Source organism: Brassica rapa, chromosome A06, assembly GCF_000309985.2.
Source record: "Brassica rapa cultivar Chiifu-401-42 chromosome A06, CAAS_Brap_v3.01, whole genome shotgun sequence".
NCBI classification, from domain to species: Eukaryota; Viridiplantae; Streptophyta; class Magnoliopsida; order Brassicales; family Brassicaceae; genus Brassica; species Brassica rapa.
In genome coordinates this window covers 5,138,512-5,159,561 of record NC_024800.2, presented here as the reverse complement: position 1 = coordinate 5,159,561, position 21,050 = coordinate 5,138,512, and the positions used below count along the sequence as shown (strand labels likewise).

Sequence of the window (21,050 nt, the reverse complement as noted above, 5' to 3'; positions counted from 1 at the left end):
AAAACCAATGGTGTGTCCGAAGATGCCTTAAAGCTCAAGCTATTCCCTTTCTCTTTGGGGGATAAGGCACGTCAGTGGGAGAAGTCTCTACCCAGCGACTCCATCACCACTTGAGATGACTGCAAGAAAGCATTCTTGGAGAAGTTCTTCTCTATTTCAAGAACTGCTAAGCTGAGAAACGAGATTTCCAGCTTTCAACAGAAGAACTTGGAAGGCTTCAGTGAAGCCTGGGAGAGATTCAAGGGCTACCAAGCTCAATGCCCACACCATGGTTTCTCTAAGGAGAGCTTGCTGAGCGCATTCTACCGTGGTGCTCTTCCTAAGTACAGAGCCAGACTGGATACAGCTAGCAATGGGTTCTTCTTGGGAAGAACTGAGGAAGATGCAGAGGAGCTGGTTGACAACATGGTAAAGAGTGATGCAGTCTACAGTGGAGACCACGACAGAGGCAGTAGAACAGATGATAAGCAGACGAGGAAAGAGATCAAAGCTTTGGAAGACAAGATCGACCTACTCATTGCTGAAAAAGCAACCCAAAAGCAGCTGAAGTTTGTTGGTAACTCCAAGCAGGAAGATCCACTTGCTGTCAATGAGGTTGAGGGTTTGGAAGGTCAAGAGGAGTTGTGTTTCATCAACAACAATGTTAGCTGGTACAAAAAGGAGCCCAATTTTCAGTACAACAACTACTAACAGAAATCCTATCCCAACAACCAACAGAGTGGCTATCCGCCAAGAAACAACCAGCAAGGCAGCTATCAGCCTCAGCAAAATCCCTCGTCTGGTTCCTCTGCTCCTCAAAAGAGCAGCACTGATACCTTACTGAAACAAATCTTGGAGTCTCAGACTAGAAGTGAGAAGCATGTTGGTTATGAGTTGAAGAACCTTCATACCAAGATTGATGGGAGCTACAATGAGCTCAACAACAAATTCTCACACCTTGCTTCTACAGTCAGGAATTTAGAGAATCAGTTTGCTTCCATGAACACTCACCAGAATCGCCAGCAAGGATCTCTACATGGAAAGTCTGACCAAAACCCCAAGGAGGCCAAAGCTATCACCCTTAGGAGTAGTAAGCAGTTATCCCCTAGAACCCTCACCAAGGATGCTGAGAAACTAGGTGAGGGGGTTGCCATCAACATAAATGATGAAGTGGTGATTGTTGATGAGAAGATCAATGACGAGATCTTGGAGAAGATAGTGGAAGCCAAAGGTAAAGGAAAGGTTGGAGAGAAGAAGAAGACAATAAAGGATGGTGAAGTTGTTACTCCAGCAAGTGAAAGTTCTTTTGTTCCTCCTCCCTATGAACCCAAACTTCCATTCCCTGGTAGATTCAAGAAGCAGCTGCTAGAGAAATACAAAGCTCTGTTTGAGAAGCAAATGAGTGAAGCTCAGGTTGCAATGCCCATCATCGATGCTTTCATGTTGATTCCTCAATACAACAATTTCCTGAAAGATGTTATAGCTGCAAAGAAGAAGGAGATGGAAGGCATGATGATTCTTACCCATGAGTGCAATGCCATCATCCAGAGGCTTGATGTTCCAGAGAAATTAGAGGATCCAGGAAGCTTCACACTACCTTGTGCTCTTGGACCTATGGTATTTGAGAAAAGTCTCTGCGATTTGGGAGCTAGTGTCAGCTTGATGCCTTTGTCTGTTGCAAAGAAGCTTGGATTCACTCAGTACAAGAAGTGTAGACTCTCTCTGGTGTTAGCTGATCGTTCAGTGAAGTACCCTGTGGGCATCTTAGAGGACCTCCCTGTGAAGATTGGAAGGTATGAGATACCTACAGATTTTGTGGTGCTTGAGATGGGTGAGGAGGCTCAAGATCCATTGATTCTAGGAAGGCCATTCTTAGCTACAGCAGGAGCTATTGTTAATGTGAAGGAGGGCACGATTGATCTCCATTTGGGTAAAGAGAACATCCTCCACTTTGACATCAAGGGGAAAATGAGGAAACCAACTGTGTTCGGGCAAGCCTTCTACATTGAAGAGATGGGCACTCCTGCTGATGAGCACCTTGAAGAGTTACCACCTGAGGACGACGAGGAGGGAGCATCTCCCTCTACTCATTCCCCATAGAAGGTAACCCACCACACTCCCTTGTATATACCATTTCATTTTTGCATATTAGTCTTCTTTTCGGTATCTCTCTCTACTTGACGACACAGAGACTGTGTAACTCAAGTTTGGGGGAGGTACCAAGTATTTGATCATGTTTGCTTTGATGTTGTTTCATTGAGTCATGCATTGCATACCTATTTGCATAAAAAAAAAAACCAATCATTTAGTTTGCATCATTTGCATTTTTAGGAGAGTCTAGAGCATATAGGTTGCATTCACTTGCATTGGGAGCAATAATTTTGAATGCCTTGTAAAGAACACTACGTTGCACCTTAGTAGCTTTTGCACCTCTCAAAAATACTTGTATGTTTCGAGACTTGAAAACTCTTCCTGAAACTTGTTGATTGCTGAAACTCAGTCTTTGAAGCCAACTACGACCTTATTTGAATTGAACGAACTTAATGCTTCTTGCTCATGGTCCCTTGTGTACTGAGTCATGGCTATACACACTTGAGTTGTCACATCTTTTATACTAATTTTTTTTTGACAAACTCTAGTGGTAGACCACTCCCAAAACCTTTTCCTCCTTTTAAGCTTTCATTGTTTGATGAGTGAGGCCTTTTTCGGAAAGTCTTACATGTGCATAATGTTGAGAGTATCGGGAACGACAATGCTTGATCTTAATTCTTGCTAGATTGGGCACTCTATTGTCTAGCTATAGGTGGGGGTGAGTGTTGTGATTATGATTTGGGAGAAATGAAAAAGGAAAAGAATAGACTCTTTGTGCTTAAGTGAATTGTTTTATTGGGACCAATATAGAAGCCTCTAGCTCAAGTTTTGAAAAGTATTCGCCCCCAGCCTAAAAAAAATAAAAAAAGAGAAAAAGAAAAACGAAAAAAAAAGAGAAAAAGAAAGAAAAGGGGGCTAGCAAAGTTGAAAGGAGCTAAGAAATGTTTTGAGGTTGTGAAAAATCCCTTGTAGATTTCAAAGAGAAAGAGCTGATGTTTTTAGAATCTTTTGGTGAGAGATGTGAGTTGGGTTTTTTAGAATCTTTTGGTGAGAGATGTGAGTTGGGTTTGACATTGAGAAATGATTGTGTAATTGTATGTTTGGGAAAAAGGTAGAACAATGGAGATTGAGCATTGTATGCATGAGTTGATCCCTTTCTTAGATATATTATGTGCAATGTCAAGTCTACTTGTTTCGAGAGTAAACCACCTTAAAGATCATATGTTTTGAACCTCTTGAATCACTTGAATAAAAGCCTTCCCTTACCCAACCAAATGACTTGGACCAACTGACCATTTGCAAGAATTCACCTAATGTTTTGTGCTTAATGAATGTGAGCGTTGGTTGATTTGAATGTGTGGATGCTTGATGATGAGTGTAAGAACAAAAAGAGTTAAGATAGGCCTAGAGAAGCTAGAGTGTAATAAGAGAGTGTGCTAGTTGTGTTTCTTTTGGCTATGTGCTCCCTCCTTCAACCTCTCTCCCTATGAGTTCTAGAAAGTTCACTTGTGGACAAGTAAAAGAACAAGTTTGGGGGAGTTGATAGCTTGCATATTTCTATTGTTTTATCCATTCATCCATGTGCATTTTGATCGTATAGATTAGGATTTAGCCATGTTTAGGTTGCATTTTGCATACATGAGTCCTTATCAGGTATTGGAGTACCACATGGAGTTCTTGGAAACACTTGGAGGCATTTGGAGCTCAAAAAGGAGTGTTTAGAATGGTCATTGGGCGAGCAAGACATGGAGCGACCAGTCCGGAGCGACACCACCAAGTCGCTCTGACATCCCTATTGGAGCGACCTTACCAGAGCGACAGGGAGAAGTCGCTCGCGGTTTCATCACTCGGAGACGCGAGAACGAACCCGGAGCGACACCACGAAGTCGCTCGCATCTCACACCCCTCTCGGAGCGACCTCCCAAAGCGACACCCCGAGGTCGCTCGCGTCTCTATGGCGAGACGACACGAAGCGAAGCCTGGAGCGGCCTCTCAGAGCGACCCACTGAGGTCGCTCCCGAAGGCCGGAGCGACTTGTCGGAGCGACATGCCGAGGTCGCTCCGCGTCTATTATCTGCTCGATTTCTATTTTACTTAAGGGCCTTTTGGTCATTTCATTATGCACGTTTTACATTTCTAAAACCTATGTTTTAAACATCTTTTGTAGCCACCAGTGGCAGATTATCTTTTATCTTTTGATCTATTGAGAAATACACAAGAACTCTCTTGAGAAGTTCATCTCTTGGGTTTTGATTTGTTATGTTATTATGTTGATTTCTTATCCATTTCTTTACATGATTAATCTGAAATCCAATATGGGTTTAAGAGGAATCATGGAGATTAGTGAGTAATCACCTTTTGAATTCATGGGTTAGGGAGATTAAGGGTGATTAGGTTAGAGCTAGAATGTTTTAGTGTAGATCATTCATATTTCCTTGCTAGTAGAGTAATCATAATGCATCTTCTGAGTTGGCCACTCAGTTGTTGATCCTTAGGCATTTCTCACCCGAAAGGTGTTCGATAAAATGCCCGAGACAACTCTCCTAGGCTTTTAGTATACTTTGCTAAAGACATTTATTGTTAAAGGTGCTAAGATAGCTAATAGACTTGTTAGTAATGATTGCTTTCATATTATTCAACCAAAGACATTTGATGTTTGAGATGTGTTAGCAAATGAGCATTCATCTAGACATAGAACTTGCTTAGAATTGTGTCTAGGCTTAAGGTTGATAGTTTGATTGATCATTTGCCATCCTTAGTTCGATACTTGATCACCCAAGGTCTAATCCCTATGCCCATGAATTCTCTTTTCCCTTAGTCAAGAAAGTATCATTCTGTTATTGCTTTTTAGTTTTAGTCATAGCTTAAAACTCATCTAAATCATTGGTTGCACTTAGATTAAGTGAGTACTTGCATTCTCAGTGCTTTGATATCTCTCAGAACTGGTTCGACAATCATTTATACTGCAACATTTGTCTTAGGAGCCTTGAAAACTCCTAACATCAATACCCTTAATGAATTAATTTACATTTAAAATGCTATTATTTATTATTTTATTTAATTTCCTTTTAAAAAATTCCGAAAAATACACATATAATAAAAAGGAAAAATTTTATAGAGTTAAAAAAAGAATTGAAAAACGAAAATATATGTTTATATAATATGATTTCATAAAAAAGAGAAAGTTTACAAAAAAGTAATATTATATTTAAAAAATATTTTTAAATAACACAAAATATAATTTTGAAGTAATAAAATACTTTTTTATATCTATATTTTCTTAATGAAAATTATAAAGTCAGTTTCCTATGTCTCACTTTTACGTTAACTCTCACGATGGTTGATTATACTGATACCCTTAATGAATTAATTTACATTTAAAATACCATTATTATTATTTTATTTAGTTTCCTTTTAAAAAATTCTGAAAAATACACATATAATAAAAAGGAAAATTTTTATAGAGTAAAAAAAAAATAATTGAAAAACGAAAATATATGTATATATAATATGATTTCCAAAAAAAAAGAGAAAGTTTACAAAAAGTAATAGTATACTTAAAAAATATTTTTAAATAACACAAAATATAATTTTGAAGTAATAAAATACTTTCTTTATATCTATATTTTCTTAAATTTATATATAATATGATTTCAAAAACATTTTATACACATACAATCTTGATATTAGAAACATAAACATTTTTTCTTTTAAAACATAATTTAAACAATACAAAAAAGTTCAAACTAATAAAAAATATTTTTATATATGTATACATTTTCTTAGATGATTACATAAAATAATTAAGTAACATAAACTGATATGTGTTTAATTGTCTACATATATTTTATAATTAGTAATATTGAAATGTTTTATTTATTTTTCTTATATTTAGTTGACTATAATATCTTCCAATTACAGGAAAAAAGTATCGATAAATTATATTTTACTTATATAATATTATTTTTAAATACAATCACAATTTGTTTACTGCTTTTTTTATAAGAGATATTAAAAAAACTAAAAATAAATTTTTAAAATTAACATTGTTTGATCAAATAGTTACAAAATAGTTTAATGAGGTAGATATATTATATTTTATCATTATTAAAGTTATTTTTTCTTAATATTAAATATGCTTTTAAATTTTATGTTTTTATGTTTGTGGAACTTAATAGAACCATAATCAAAATACCAAAACAAATCTATATTCTCATTTTTAATATTAAACAAATTTTGGTTTTCATTCAATAAATCAAAGGCATAAAGTTATTTAGAATTTTTAATATGTTTTAATTATTGTAAATTTTGATATATGTTCATGACCTTTCAAAAATGTATTAGCTACTTACGCATGCAATTTCCTATTGATCACCACTTTATCTTCTAATATTTTTTTAAAAAACATCAACATATAATTTGATAAATATTATGAAAATACATGCACATTGACTTAATTATAATAAAAAATAATTATCTTTCATTTTGAATTAGAAAGAATATATAACTCATTATACTCACAACATGAATGATTCGACTAATCCAACTTATATCTAAAATCATAGATTTAACTACGATAATAATATATAATTTTATAAGAATAGTAATTTACTTTAAAATATAAATCATAGGACAACTAAAAACATATTAAAAATGAAAATATAATACTAACCAACTGTTACAATTTAGTTCTTTTGTAAAATTTATATATATGCATGAGACTTCAAAATATTATCGTTTCGTTATATTAATTTATGTAATTTGGAATCAGACACTTTAGTTTATTTTTTTTATTTCATTATAAGCACAATATATCTTAAGTTATACATAATCTTCATAAAATATATTTACATATCTAAAACAACAACCACCTAAATGCAAATAAGAAATTAATCAAAATTTTAATATATAGAATAAAAAATATTACTGTTTAATTCATATATATATGTAATCTAATTTACCTAAATGATAACGAAATCGACATGACAAAAGAAAAAAATGATAACTAAATCGACTCAAAAACAACAAAACTGATTAGATATAACATATATATAATCATATGTATAATTAAATTAATATAATATTACTAATATAAATGATGTATATAAATAATTAATTAATTTAAAATTAAAAGTAAGTAGCAATCAATTATATAATATATTTACTTTAAAAATATTTATACCCGTGCATGAGCACGGGAAAATCACCTAGTAGGAAAATATCTTAGAAAGATATATTAAAGTATAGCAACATAGTATGATTTACTGTAATGATTGTCGAAGAGCAATAATGTTGAAATGAGACTTATTTGGATATGGAACTTACATGTGCCAATCACCGACAGGTAATCATGAACTTTTGGTCTAAAGAACACTAGTTCAGTTTAATGCGACTTATAAAAGACATGAGAGGAGAGTGAAATGGGGGGAAAGATGAAACTACCTATTTTCTTTGTCATGAATTCAATTATTGTCGAGTAGATTCATCCAGATTCCTCTTTGGAATATATTCATGTTCATTACATTAATAATTTAATATATTTCCAGTTGACACAAAAAGCAGAATTTCGACATGATGAGTAATATATATATATATATATATATATTGTGGACGAACAAATTGAGGCGCTCACCACATAAAATGAGAAAGTATCTGGATTAATGTTTTAAAAAAAAATTCATGTAAATACATTGTATATACTTTTTTAACATTAGTATAAACCATAGTGTATAATTAACATAAAAACTAACTAACTTTGGTTAAGAATACAACAAATCAGTGAAATAAATATCACATAAAATAAATGAAAACCTAAGAAAACTCTAAACCTAGTGTGGCAGAAACAGCACGGTCGGTCAGAAGGAACACTTCACCAAATTGAAAATTTCAAACCGAGACTACTCCACGCTGATTCTGAAGTTGATGGCAATAAGAGTCTCAACGACAATTTGGAGATGTAGTGATGATAAACTAGAGGCCTCTTTTAAGTAAATGGGCCACGGCCCATAAATCATCAGTTTAAATGTTGGGTTTACGAACCATGTTCCAAGATTCCAACATAGACCACATTTCATTGTTTCAAAAAAAAAATATAACACATTTCAGTTTCTCCCTAACAAATAACTTAAGTAACATTTTGAAAGAGGATGAGAAACAGAATGTCATCACTCATCAGCTCACTAGCTTTCTCCTCTTATCAATAATCAATGTCATAAAGTTAAATATAGAAAAAAGAATTGAACAACATAAGACTGTTAAAAAGATTACACAATGAAGCAAATCTGAAACACAATGAAGATACCATCATAAGATCATTCATGTTTTCGCCTTCTCTTACCAACGTACCTCTGTGACACTGAACGTTTGTTTTTCTGGTTCGCTCCGAGTTTGATGACATCTTTCGTTTTCCCTTGCATCTTCTTGTACTCTCTTGATCTCAAAACCGCTTCCAAGATGTTAATGTCTTCACGGATCTCGTGCCGAGAGAGAGACGTTAAGTTAGGGAGTATCTCCTTCTGAAAGTGCTTCATCCTCCTCCCTCTTCTCAGCTTCAGTCCCATCTCTTTGTTGCCATCTCTTGTGATGTTGTTGAGCTCATCCATAGCCATTGATGACACGCACAAGTCTTCTTCCGTGTTGGTTTCGCTTATACCTAACGTGTGTAGCTCATATGAATCGCAGGAACAGCATTTCAAGTCTTGATCCTGAGATAAGCTGCTGGTTCTCGACACAGGCTCTTGATTTCGATATGAAACCGATGATATGTGGACTAATGATTCAGCTGCCATCTGAATAACTTCAGAGAAGTCTTCCTCCTCCTCGTTGCAACGTTCTTTCTCTGGTAAGAGAGGAAACTCAAGCCTGGTACGGCAAGAAGGATCTGGTGCTCGAGGAGAGGAGCCTCTTCTTAAATTGTCTTCAGTGGTGCAGCAAGATGTATCTGAAGCTGGAGATGCAGTACCGTCTTTTTCACGGACGTTTTGGGATTTAGGAGAGCAAAGCGGCGTAGTTTCATCATCTATACCACTCTTCTCGCAGCTAGTATCTGTCTCTTCGATGTAAGGACAGTTCAGATCTTGTAAGAAACAGCAACGAGGCTCGGAAACCAACTCATCAGCATCAGGGAAACTATTAAGATCCAGTAAACCTGACTCCATATCACTTGCTTTATCACAACCATCCTCCTGTAAGAGAGATTGATGAGCCAAGAATGATGGTTTTGTTTCAGGACTTTTCACAGTGGCATAGCTAATGGAATCCTCATCCTCTGCTGTGGGAAGTTGTTCAAGATCAATAACAATTCTTGGGTTTCTCTTGCCACTCCAGCTTGTGGCTAACGCTTCTTTCTCCTCATTACAAGTGTAGTGATCTGCAGGAAGCCGAAGATCGATGTCTTGAATCCTCATACATCCATTGCTGAGATTGGAGCTCTCTCTTTTCACTGGATACACCTGAGAATGAGAATCTCATCAAACACTGTTGTCTTAACAACAAACATCGAAAAGGTCAAAGCATTGGACAAGACTAGAATCTGAATAAAACTAACCTGTCTCCCAAAGAGAGTGACCGTACTGGTTGGATTCTGCTTAGAAGTCTCTTTACATGATACAACATGTCTCTGTGACAACACTTGTTCTTTGGACAAACCGAAGAAATACATGGCTCTTTGATTCTGTGTCCGCGTCCCCTATCAAATGCCAACACACTGAGAACAACATTGACATTCCAACACATAACATAACAAAGAGCATACAACAGAACACCCATGGAAGCCTAAACAAGATTAATACCAATGAAGGTATAACAAGAACATCAATGTACATGACCAATTAATCAAATGGAAATACATAAAAATGTCCTGTTATCTTTAACAGTATGATAATTCTGATTCTGTTTTCCTATGTAGAATTTTGACAAGGTTTTAAAAATCTTTAAAAACCTCTGCTAAACCCTCATAATATTAAGTCCACTGATGGATATTGGATAGATACTAAACCTATATTGATCAATGATCACACACACATACACACAAAGAGCTTCCGTAAATGGCTTTAGAAGAGTATATATATAGTTTCAGTATAAATCTAAAACATGCAAACAAGTAAATGCTATAATGGAAGATTCCATAAACGCTTTAAAAGATAAACACAATATGTAGCAGAGGGTTCGTTATTCACATTAAACAAAAGTATACATATTTTCCTAAACCAGAATTCAACAGTTACAAGCTATAAGGGGAAAAGGAAAAGCATCAAACTTTATCATGACGAACAAAAACAAAACATACTATTATTACTACTTGGACTTTTAGATTAAGAAAAGTAGTATATAAAATATTAAAATAAAAGAGTTACCCGTAGAAAAAAAAAACTTGAAGCTTGGAAATGGTCAGAGAGACGAACAGATCTGGGGAGACAGGGGAATGAAAAGAGACCAGGAAAAATATCTCTTCAAGAAGAAATGAGATCCATTAGTCAGGTTCTAATGGTTATTGTCTCCATCAATATAAGATTAGATAGATTATACATACACACACATATAACGTGTATCTGTAACTATCACATAAAATTTACAAAAATAAAAAATCGGATCATGAGGAGCGAAAGAGAGAGAGAGAGATAAAAGAGGAGACTCTCTCAATATCTCAGAGAGAGAGATAAAAAAGGGTATTAAAAGTGGTTAGTGTGCAACAATCAGAGGAGCTATCTTCTTTCTATGATTTATATTATTTAACTTTTTTTTGTTTGGTTATTATTGACAAAGATTTTATAGCAGAATCCATTAACAAGAATATTTCATCCTTAATTTATTAACATTATTTAATAATTTAATTAAAATTTTAAAAGAGAAACCACTAAGGGTCTGACTGGTTCAAACGCAGCGGTTGCGGTTGCGGCTGCGGGCGTTTGCGGATGCGGATGGTTGCGGTTTCTAGCGGTTTTAAGAGATTTGTACGACTGGTTCTGCGGTTAGAAATTGGTGCGTTTGCGGGATACTTATGACTGGTTAACTACCAAATACAGCAGCGGTTAAATAATAAATTAACAATATTTACATTTTATATAATTATAAAAATATCAAAAATCATAATATTATAATAAATATGTAAATTATATTTTCAAAGTTATAGTTTTAAATTTCTTAAATTATAGAAAATATTTTTATTTTAAAATTTTATAATATTAATTAAAATATAATAGATATATTTTAGTATTTTTATAATTCCATTTAAAAAATTTTATTTTTATTTTTATTTTTGTATTTATATGGTTTTTTTTAAAAAAAGAAAAAAAAAATTATCCTCCCGCAACCGCCCGCAACCGCAAACGCTAGCTGGAACCAACTTTTGATTTTAAGAGGTTCGGAGCGGTTTGAAGCGATTTGTAGCGGTTTGTATGATTGTTTCGAAACGCTGTCAACCGCTACCAATCGCAAAAGCTGCGTTTGCGGGTGGTAGCGGGAAAACCAATCAAGCTCTAAATGTCACTAAAGTTTTCTTAAACTTAAAAAAAAAGATTTCATTTTTTTCTCTGTTCTTTTTTTATTTATTCTTTTTTTTTGTAGTGAAGGATTATGTGAGATGCTCCGTTAATAATGATTTTAAGTGTGTTTAGGATTCCTCGCTTTTTCTTCTAATTATGATATAGAATGGGATTTGTTTAGTCATTTAGTGACAACTGACGATAATAGTAGTCCCCTTTTAAAAAAGTAGATAGAGAGAGACAGAGAGAGAATATTAAACAATTAAAAAATTAGTAAAGTTTTTTTTTGTTGCAGCTGTCGTGTAGGGATAGAGAGAGAGATTTTTAGGTCAGAAGTGCGTGGGGTTGAGGAAAGAAGAGGGACCAAACATATAGTTTTTGTGTCAGTAGAGGAGGAGGCTCTGTTTCCCAGCTTCTGCCATCTTTTAATAGTTACATCTCTTTTATTGCTTTATCCCCCACAATTTATTGACATACTATTTGCTAAGTTATTGTATTTTGTACCATCTTTTATTTTTAAAATAAATAAAAAAATAAACTTTTGAATGTCGTTGTTTAAGGATTTTGGATGGGTCATTTCTCGGTTCTATCGTCTTAAGCGTTCGGCGTACGGGGATAGGATGAATAAAATTATGAGAAGAAATGAAACAATACCGTCTCGGTACTTGGAAGAGGTTACCGCCTTGTATGCAAAACGTGCTTCCCAAGAGATGCACCGCATCAGCTTGGTGCGTGTCAGGGTGGTTACCTCAGTTGTATAGCCGAGATATATAATTGGTGCACCACATGTTTAACAGTGGAGACTGGAGAGGTGAGGAAGTACAAGGCAACTCCGTAAGACTTGCTACACAATCAGACAGTGATAAGTTGGACGATGATCATCTCATTATGTGTGTTCTTCCTTCTCAGTTACTGCAATCTGGAAGATGATTAATGGTTCCTCCTTTAACAAAATGATTGACATGTATGTGTGTTGCCTTTTTTTTACGTTAACTCTTAACCATATTCATTGTCTCTTCTACTTCTTTTATACTTTTAGTTCCAAGCTCCCTTCCTTGAGAGCTCAGGCTGATATTCTTGCCTCTACACTAGTAGTTTCTTCTCTGCCTCCTCAGCAGCTGTCTTGTAACATTCTCGTAAAACATCTTTTTTCCTTCACAATATTAGCGTACTCTTGCAGATTCTGAGTGGCTGCAAGCTTGAGCTGATGAATCGCATCTTTCATATCCCCAAATCTCTTTGGAAAGCTCGTTAACCTTAGCAGAGTTTACTTGTGATGCACGTTTGGCTTATGCAGCCTGGTTTAGAGCTGTGGCTTTGAAGTCCGTTGCGGAAACAAAGCTCTGTCTAATTCTGTTGAACTTGTTCTCTGGCAACATCAAGTTCCTGGTGGTGAGGAGGGGACCCATGGGACTAATCATGCTCAAACTGTTCTTCTCGCTGTTGGACGGTTTCTTTATTGAAGCCCATAGAAAAGGCCCATCTTATGAACCAATAGAACCATCTAACTAGTGTTTCTAAGCTTATATAAGTGTGGTTAAGAGTCTGATGAATGTAACCTTGGCTGTCTCATAAGCAGCCTCCTTTCTCTTTCATGAAAACAATCTTAAATCTTCATTCTTCTTGGTGACAACTTACAAATCTTATATGTTATTTATTTCTCTGCATAATAAAGCTCATTTGAGCTATCATCAATAAGTCTTTAAGACACAAATCTATCTTTTTATAAAATGCTTTAATTCTTTGGTGCCAATAGCGGGGCTTTAATTCTTTGGTGCCAATAGCGGTTTGCTTAGACTTGTCTGCACGCACGTCTCTTCCTATCTCAACGTTCTCATTAATTGTGCTTCTGACTTATAATGGTTGACTTTTTATATAAACCAAAATTACTTCTACTCATGTCAACAGTAGATATTTTTACATAACTAGCCCGTTCAAACCCGCAATTTCAAGCCCGTTCTAATAGCCATAGGCCCAATAAACACTAATCTAAAACTACTTTGCGGTATCTCGTTGTTAACTTGTATTGCTGGCATTCCAATTCTAAAACTAAAACTTTCTTCAAATTGTAGTAGATTTAGTTACGGAGGTGTATTTAAGAAAATATAATAGTGCGAGGATGTCTTACAAAAGCACTTGTCCAAAGTCCAGTCTCTTGCATAAAATTTGGACCCCTCCAATCTTTCATCCAAAAGAAAGATCATGGGAATCAAACAACAAACTTCACTTTATCGAATATACAAATAAATGCTTGAAGAAAAATATTTGTTGATTATTTGATAAATACTTGGCTGCCAAATGAAAACTAATAACCTTAAATTAATTTTTTCTGCTTATGGTATATGTATTACCAACACCCTTTGTCGTCAGAATTGCTGTTTTTCGTAGTGGCTATTGGCTAGATGAGTCCAGAATGTCACGAAAATATTTTTGCTTAGGGATTGGTTCGGAAATTATGAATATTGTGACAATTTTAGTGTCCAGTACAATAATTCATTTTAGTTACAACAATCCATTTTAGCAAAACAAAAAGTACAATAATTCAATTATCAATTAAAACCTATAACCTGAGGGGTAGATCAAACTTTGGAAAGTTGAAGAAAGTTTGATGTGATCAGTGGTCGTGGGTTTCAGTGTTTTGTCCAAAAAGACGAAAGTGTCCATACAGGAAGATAAAAGAGAGACGTCGCTTCCATTTTTTTTTCAAACTACTTTGGTAATTGATTTGTCTGCAACTTGATGGATATTTTTCATTTTTGGCGTCTATCATTTTCAAAGAACAATAACGTAGACGATTCATATTTGCCGGCTCTTTGTAGCTTTACTAATTTTATAATAATATCATGTACGAGAAAAGAAAAAGGGTTTGTAACCTAATTGAATTTGTAGATAATGTAAGAACTACTTTGGTAATTGATTTGTCTGCAACTTGATGGATATTTTTCATTTTTGGCGTCTATCATTTTCAAAGAACAATAACGTAGACGATTCATATTTGCCGGCTCTTTGTAGCTTTACTAATTTTATAATAATATCATGTACGAGAAAAGAAAAAGGGTTTGTAACCTAATTGAATTTGTAGATAATGTAAGAAGCTGCTTCTCCATTTTCACGAGGAAATAAGTCGATCTCTTGCTTGAAAGGGGGAGATTAGATGGATGTATTCGAGAATGATGTGATAATCGTATAGATTTAAGAAATCACTGACGTTGATACTGCATAAAACCTCAAATTATTCCTTCTATTAATTAGTATATGTATATATATTTAGTCCAGCCGTATAACTATAAAAGCAAGTTATATATATATATATATGTATGTATTCTTGTTTATTTATATCTAATCTCGGGTATTTTTAAAAATATCTAATCGGACTTTCAAATGATCATCAGAATTTAGAAAAAAATTAAACTTCGAACTAAGAAAAACCTGGATTTTCTTAATTTGTATTCATACTTTTATAGGGAACATGTTACGAGAGAACAAAGAACAATAGTTTCCAAGAGAATTAAACATTGATCGGGTACACTAGCCTGAAAATATTGTGAATAAAAACAGTAGGTCCCATCAGCCAACTGCAAGCAAAATGAACTCTTCTAAATCATTTATAAATATTTAAGAATTATTTATTAAATTTTATAAACCTAACTCCACTCACTAAACTATAAACCCATAAACAATAATCACTAAACTGTAAATACAAATGTTAGAATATTTTTGATTGAATATATTTTGAAAGGTGCTAGCTATTCAATGTATTCCATTTCATGCAATTTTTCTAATATGATGTGCATAGTGGTATGGATATTTTATAATGAATAGTTATCCACATAACTATTACAATAGCAGGTAATTTATTCGAAAGATATACTTCATCATTAATAGAAAAGCTTACCTTTTTGAAATGCTATGTTGAATAGTAAACATGATCCTGGACACTGTTAGGTGTTGGATACATTAGTCTGCCCGCACTTCAAAAGAAGTAGTCAAAAAGGTTATTTAAACTGAATCTTTAAAGATAATTATAACTTCTTTAGTTATAAAATTGAAGCATTGCGGAAGCAAATTTACATTATATCTCTTATGATAATACCATAAGATGTAATTGCAGGTTTTTCTGCTTGAAGTATTAATTCTTAGTTACTGCATGTTGGATCGCCTATCATGATTATGTGCGCTGTTCACAATATCAACCGTCTGTAGATGAATAGATAAGAGTATTAATCATCATTTACAATAGTCTGCCTACAAATAAAATTATGTTAAAAGGAGAGTATAATAAGCTATATTCAATTGTATCTGAAACACAATTATGTTTTTTTCAAACACCAATTCAAAATGAATACAATGTCATATTGTCATGTCATCTATAACACCAGATATAGAAGCAGAGAGAATAAACAATGAAAAAAATGTGATCAATGATTGAGAACTTATGTTTTAACTATTTTAAACTAAAGCAGTTGTAATTCGTAATCCAATCCAGATTAGCCAGTGATATAAACGAAAACGCTAGATTCTCTTATAGACATGCATGGTTGAAGCAATGCTACCTACTTAATTGAATTAAATATTTGTTTTGCTAAAAGATAAACTGAATTTAATTTTCACACAAGATATTCTGGGGATCTGATCGAAACAATTGAAAAACCTTCCTGCTGGCCTGCGTTGCAGTTTGAGGTGAGAGAGATCAAGAGAGAACTGCAGGCTTTTGAAGCGTGGGAACTAAGGATTGGGTCTTCGAATACAATCAGATGTGCATTTTTCATTGCTCAGAGTGTGAGAAACTTAGGTCTCACTCAGTCTTATGTAGCTGCTGGTCATCCAAGATGGTTGGATCATATCTATGCGAATGACAGAAGTACATCTGGTGGTAACTAATTAGTTTGCTGTTTTTTTGGTATCCGTCTTTGTAGGCGTGGATGTGTAGTTGGATGAGTCTTTCTAACCCATTTTTGTAGTGGTTGTGATGCAAGCTGTGTTGCTTGGAGGTGTTGTTGTATGGAACCAAGTTAATATATATATGATTTCAAGTTGGGAGAAAAAAAAATTATGTAAGAATTGTCTACACTGAACTGACACGTCATCATTTAAGGTACATATTTTCCTCCTTTATATATAAACTAGTGTTATTTCCGTGCTATGCACGGACCAAATATCTTATATTTTTAATTATTTTATTATAATTTTAAATTTAAATAATTAGTATTTTACACATAAGAACCATATATAATATTGAAGCAAATATGCTAAAACTGTTTTACAAAATATCTGATTTTCTAAAATATAGATAGGCTCATATATGTTTGTAAGCATATTAATGTTATCATGAGTCTACAACATATTTTTAGAAAACAAACTACTATTTACGCAAACACTCATCAACTTCAATAGAAACATAATTTTAGAAATCAAAATTTGTGTACCTTTTTATCCAAAAATCCGAGAGACAAGTACACTAATTTCCAGTTTTTGAAATTAATTGAGCTGGAAAATAGCAATATATTCCAGTGGCATCTTCAACCTAAATTTTGCAGATACAGAGAAAGGATTATGTATTAGAGAAAAAGAAAAGAATTTTTCTAAGAAAATTGATAGAAAAAACATAAACCTGCAGCAGAGCTCTTTGGTTACACTCAAATTCATGATCTCTTTATGATCTCTTTTTACATCTGTTCTCTCCATTTATAGAAAATATGTAAAGAACGTAATTTTTGTTGCACATGGATGGGTAAAACGTAATCCTTCATAAAAACGTGAACTTTATATTATTGTTGCAGGAAAACTTAATATATATAACAATGGAACACTTACTTTTTCTTTTTGATGATGTGCTGTAGAGTGTAGACACGATGCAACAATGCACTGATTGTTTTTAAACCAAAAAAAAAAATGCACTGATTGTTTGTTCTATGTAAAGTTTAGCCTTGAGTACAATTTAGAGAACATTAACCTTGATCACCATGTGTCAAAACTTAGAGTCTCACCTTTGAAACCACGATGTTTTGTAGATACAATGGAGAGAAGAAAGTAATTTAATTTATATTAGAGATGAAGAAACAGTTTTATACCAAAAAGAAAAAGAAAACAGTTTCAAAATATATGAGTAACGTGGGATGGGTTTTTGAGAAAAATTAGGAATATAGGTAGTTGAATATTTGAATTGCTGAAATATAGGAAAAAAAATAATTGATTTAAAAATTTTTGCAAGTGTTAAATTTTTTTAATTGTTTTTTAAAAAAACTCCACATGTCCTGATTCGCCAGGCGACTTGCGCTTTAGTATATAAGGGATTACTCATCGTTATACTTAAAACACTTACCATCACCTTTCTTTTCTTCGATATTATTACAATCTCTTCCTCTTTTATTAGATCGCAATACATCGCTACAGCCTAAACATGGCACATAGTAATCGCGATCCAACCACCTCTCGCCACGTGGCGGTAGTTGGAGCCGGAGCCGCCGGGCTCGTGACTGCTCGTGAGCTACGTCGTGAAGGCCACTCAGTGGTCGTGTTAGAGCGCGGGAGCCAGATTGGAGGCGTGTGGACTTACACCTCTCAAGTGGAACCTGACCCGCTAAGCCTCGACCCTACCCGACCCGTAGTCCACTCGAGCGTTTACAAATCCCTACGCACCAACATCCCCCGAGAGTGCATGGGTTTCACCGACTTCCCTTTTGCGGCCCGACCACACGACGGGTCAAGGGATCCGAGAAGACATCCGGGTCACAGTGAGGTTCTTGCTTACCTGCGAGACTTTGCTAAGGAATTCGATGTAGAGGAGATGATAAGGTTTGAGACGGAGGTTGTTAGGGCGGAACCGGCGGCGGATGAGAAGAATAGAGGGAAGTGGAGGGTGGAGTCTAGGAGCTCCGATGGTGCTGCCGATGAGATATACGACGCCGTCGTGGTTTGTAACGGACACTATACAGAGCCACGTCATGCTCATATCGCTGGTAAATAACCAAACAACTCGTGTCCTGAGTTGTGTGTGTTTCACTTGTTTTTTTGTTCTTTATTTTATTTGCTTAGTTTCTGTATACAACATCGAAAATTATGATAGGCTTTTGATCTGTTAATAATTTAAAAATACCTTTTTCGAATTACGTATTTGTTACGAAAAAAAAACAGTAAGTAAAGAGAATTATGTTTGAAAACTAATGTATAAAATTTAATTCTTATTAAAAATGTTTACGTCAATATAAGCAGTTTAGTTTTTTTTTGTAATGAAATATAAGCAGTTTAGTTTTCTTAGTCAAGTTTCATTGATTATATTAAATTAACCTTCAGAATCTTGTTCCTGATCTTATCAAATTTTGGTTTGGTTCTAGTCTGATTTTAATTCGACTAAACTCAGTGAGAATGCTGGTTGCAAATTTGTCCGTAACCAAAAAGCAGAGTTATTATTTGTGCAATATATAAAATAGAGTTTTCTTTATGGATGAAATATTGAAACAATCAAGACTTAGGCTTTCCTTTTTTTCAGGCATAGATTCATGGCCAGGCAAGCAAATTCATAGTCATAATTACCGTGTTCCTGATCCATTCAAAGATCAGGTACTTGCACAAGGATCTCATCACTATACTGAAGCTTGTGGTCTCGTCAAATCATTGGTCTCCTCGCTCAACTCTTGGATGGTTTTCTTTTTGTTGCCCTTGCAGATAGTAATAGTGATCGGAAGCTCAGCGAGTGGCGTTGATATAAGCAGAGATATAGCAAAAGTCGCTAAGGAAGTCCACGTCTCGTCTAGATCGACTTCACCAGATACCTACGAGATGCTTCCCGGTTACGACAATCTATGGCTTCACCCAGTGGTACTAACTAAACCGGCCAATGAATGATGCTGATTGTTTTGATTATCAATTATCTGATGCCTCTATGTCCATTGTAGATTGAAACTGCCCGCAAAGATGGTTCAGTGGTTTTCCAAAATGGAAAGACGGTTTACGCAGATACCATAATGCATTGTACCGGGTAAGATACACTTTGTGGCTCAATTCTCCAAGAGAGCTTAAACATTCATTGATTGAAAGATGTTTTCATTGAGCTCTTCGATTTTGTTATGTTCAGGTACAAGTATTACTTCCCGTTTCTTGACACAAAAGACGAAGTGACGGTCGATGATAATCGTGTTGGACCGTTGTATAAGCATGTATTTCCTCCGGCTCTTGCCCCCGGACTTTCTTTCATCGGCTTACCATGGCAGGTTAACAATCTTAATCATATGTTTCTTTTCCTTTTTCTTTGTTTTGTGTGTGAATATACTCCTTGCTTTTGCATATTATCTCATTATTTGGTTTAACTTGGTTTCTAGATCACTCCCTTTCCGATGTTTGAGCTTCAAAGCAAGTGGGTTGCAGCGGTTTTATCTGGAAGAGTATCTCTCCCATCGCAAGACGAGATGATGGAAGACACCAAGGTTTTCTACAATAAGCTCGAAGCCTCGGGTATTCCCAAGCGATATACGCATTTGATGCCAGATGACTCCCAGGTACGTAAAACTTCTAACTACTACATTCTGAAAATATTATCTAGATAAAATGGTCGTGACTAAACATTCCTTTGGTGAAACACTTGTCGCAGTTTGAATACGATAATTGGCTTGCGGATCAATGTGACTATCCACGGATAGAGAAATGGAGAGAAGAAATGTTTTACATTGGCTTCAAGAGAATTTATGCACAATCCGCTACTTACAGGGATAATTGGGACGATGATCACCTCATCGTAGAAGCATACGATGATTTTGTTAAGTTTATGTCAAGCTATCCAGAACTTTTGCCGTTGCTGAAAACCTAAACGGGTGATAAATACGACTTGGAAGCTTTGTTATGTGAAGAAGGTGCGTGTGTATGTTTTGTAAGTGTTTCTTGTGGCTACTTTGTTTCCAAAATGTGAAAAGGTAGAGTAATAAGGCTAATAGCCTAATAAGAATGTGGCATGTAATAATAATGTATTTTGGGGACTACATAAAAGAAATTATATGGATGAGTTCATCAATGTGTAAATAGTACGAGGAACATTTACGAAACTCTGCCTTTCCAGGAGGAAAAAGCGAATTTGTCATTGCATGATTGCGCACTCATCACTCGTAGCGTCAGTTGCCACTACAATTATGGACCCACTAAATCTAATTTGTGCTCCAATAATTCAGTGGCTATGAGTGTGATTGGATACAAGTAGAGAGTAAAAAGGAGTAAATAAAAAGGTGGAAATAGGTTAAAAATAAAAATGGTGAAAACAAGAAAGAAAAGAAAAAATGAGTGGAAACATTATTACTCTAGCATAATACAGAGTAAAACTAAGTGTGTGTTTCCCACTTTCTAAATAGTAAATGGAGTAAAATAAAATAAAATAAGTTTCACCTGATTGGTGTACTTTTAGTGGTAGCTGGAGTATAAAAAAAAACTAGAGTAAAAAGTTACTCTAGAAATGCAATACAATCACACTCTATATGTTTTAGTGCTATATTTTTTGTAAGTTTTAAAAAATCT

At 34.7% G+C, this 21,050-nt stretch overlaps 2 protein-coding genes, 1 long non-coding RNA gene and 1 other non-coding gene across 6 annotated transcripts; 1 reads left to right on the top strand and 3 right to left on the bottom strand.

Moving 5' to 3' along the window:
• Positions 1-168: 168 nt before the first annotated feature.
• Positions 169-275, bottom strand: LOC117126381. The gene has a single exon (XR_004448949.1). It is a non-coding gene; the product is annotated as a small nucleolar RNA R71 (small nucleolar RNA).
• A 7,846-nt stretch (positions 276-8,121) lies between these two features.
• LOC103872024 lies at positions 8,122-10,839 on the bottom strand. Of its 2 annotated transcripts, none has more exons than XM_033273178.1 (3): positions 10,425-10,839; positions 9,617-9,775; positions 8,122-9,521 (listed from the first exon to the last, which is right to left on the bottom strand). In XM_033273178.1, the coding sequence occupies exons 2-3, from the start codon at positions 9,728-9,730 to the stop codon at positions 8,382-8,384; spliced, it is 1,254 nt and encodes a 417-aa protein (XP_033129069.1). In that variant the 5' UTR covers positions 9,731-9,775; positions 10,425-10,839; the 3' UTR covers positions 8,122-8,381. The 2 variants fall into 2 exon arrangements, with proteins under 2 accessions (XP_033129069.1, XP_009148610.1); XM_009150362.3 differs by having other exon boundaries at positions 9,617-9,757; positions 10,425-10,832.
• A 792-nt stretch (positions 10,840-11,631) lies between these two features.
• Positions 11,632-17,827, bottom strand: LOC108870373. Of its 2 annotated transcripts, XR_004448199.1 has the most exons (3): positions 17,367-17,822; positions 17,164-17,296; positions 11,632-17,076 (listed from the first exon to the last, which is right to left on the bottom strand). It is a non-coding gene; the product is annotated as an uncharacterized LOC108870373 (long non-coding RNA). The 2 variants fall into 2 exon arrangements; XR_004448198.1 differs by having other exon boundaries at positions 17,164-17,827.
• Positions 17,828-17,884: 57 nt separating this feature from the next.
• LOC103872023 (flavin-containing monooxygenase FMO GS-OX-like 2) lies at positions 17,885-20,914 on the top strand. The gene is made up of 7 exons (XM_009150361.3): positions 17,885-18,511; positions 19,042-19,112; positions 19,218-19,370; positions 19,448-19,530; positions 19,627-19,762; positions 19,871-20,047; positions 20,140-20,914. Exons 1-7 carry the CDS (start codon positions 17,953-17,955, stop codon positions 20,353-20,355), a joined length of 1,395 nt encoding a protein of 464 aa, XP_009148609.2. The 5' UTR covers positions 17,885-17,952; the 3' UTR covers positions 20,356-20,914.
• Positions 20,915-21,050: the final 136 nt, after the last annotated feature.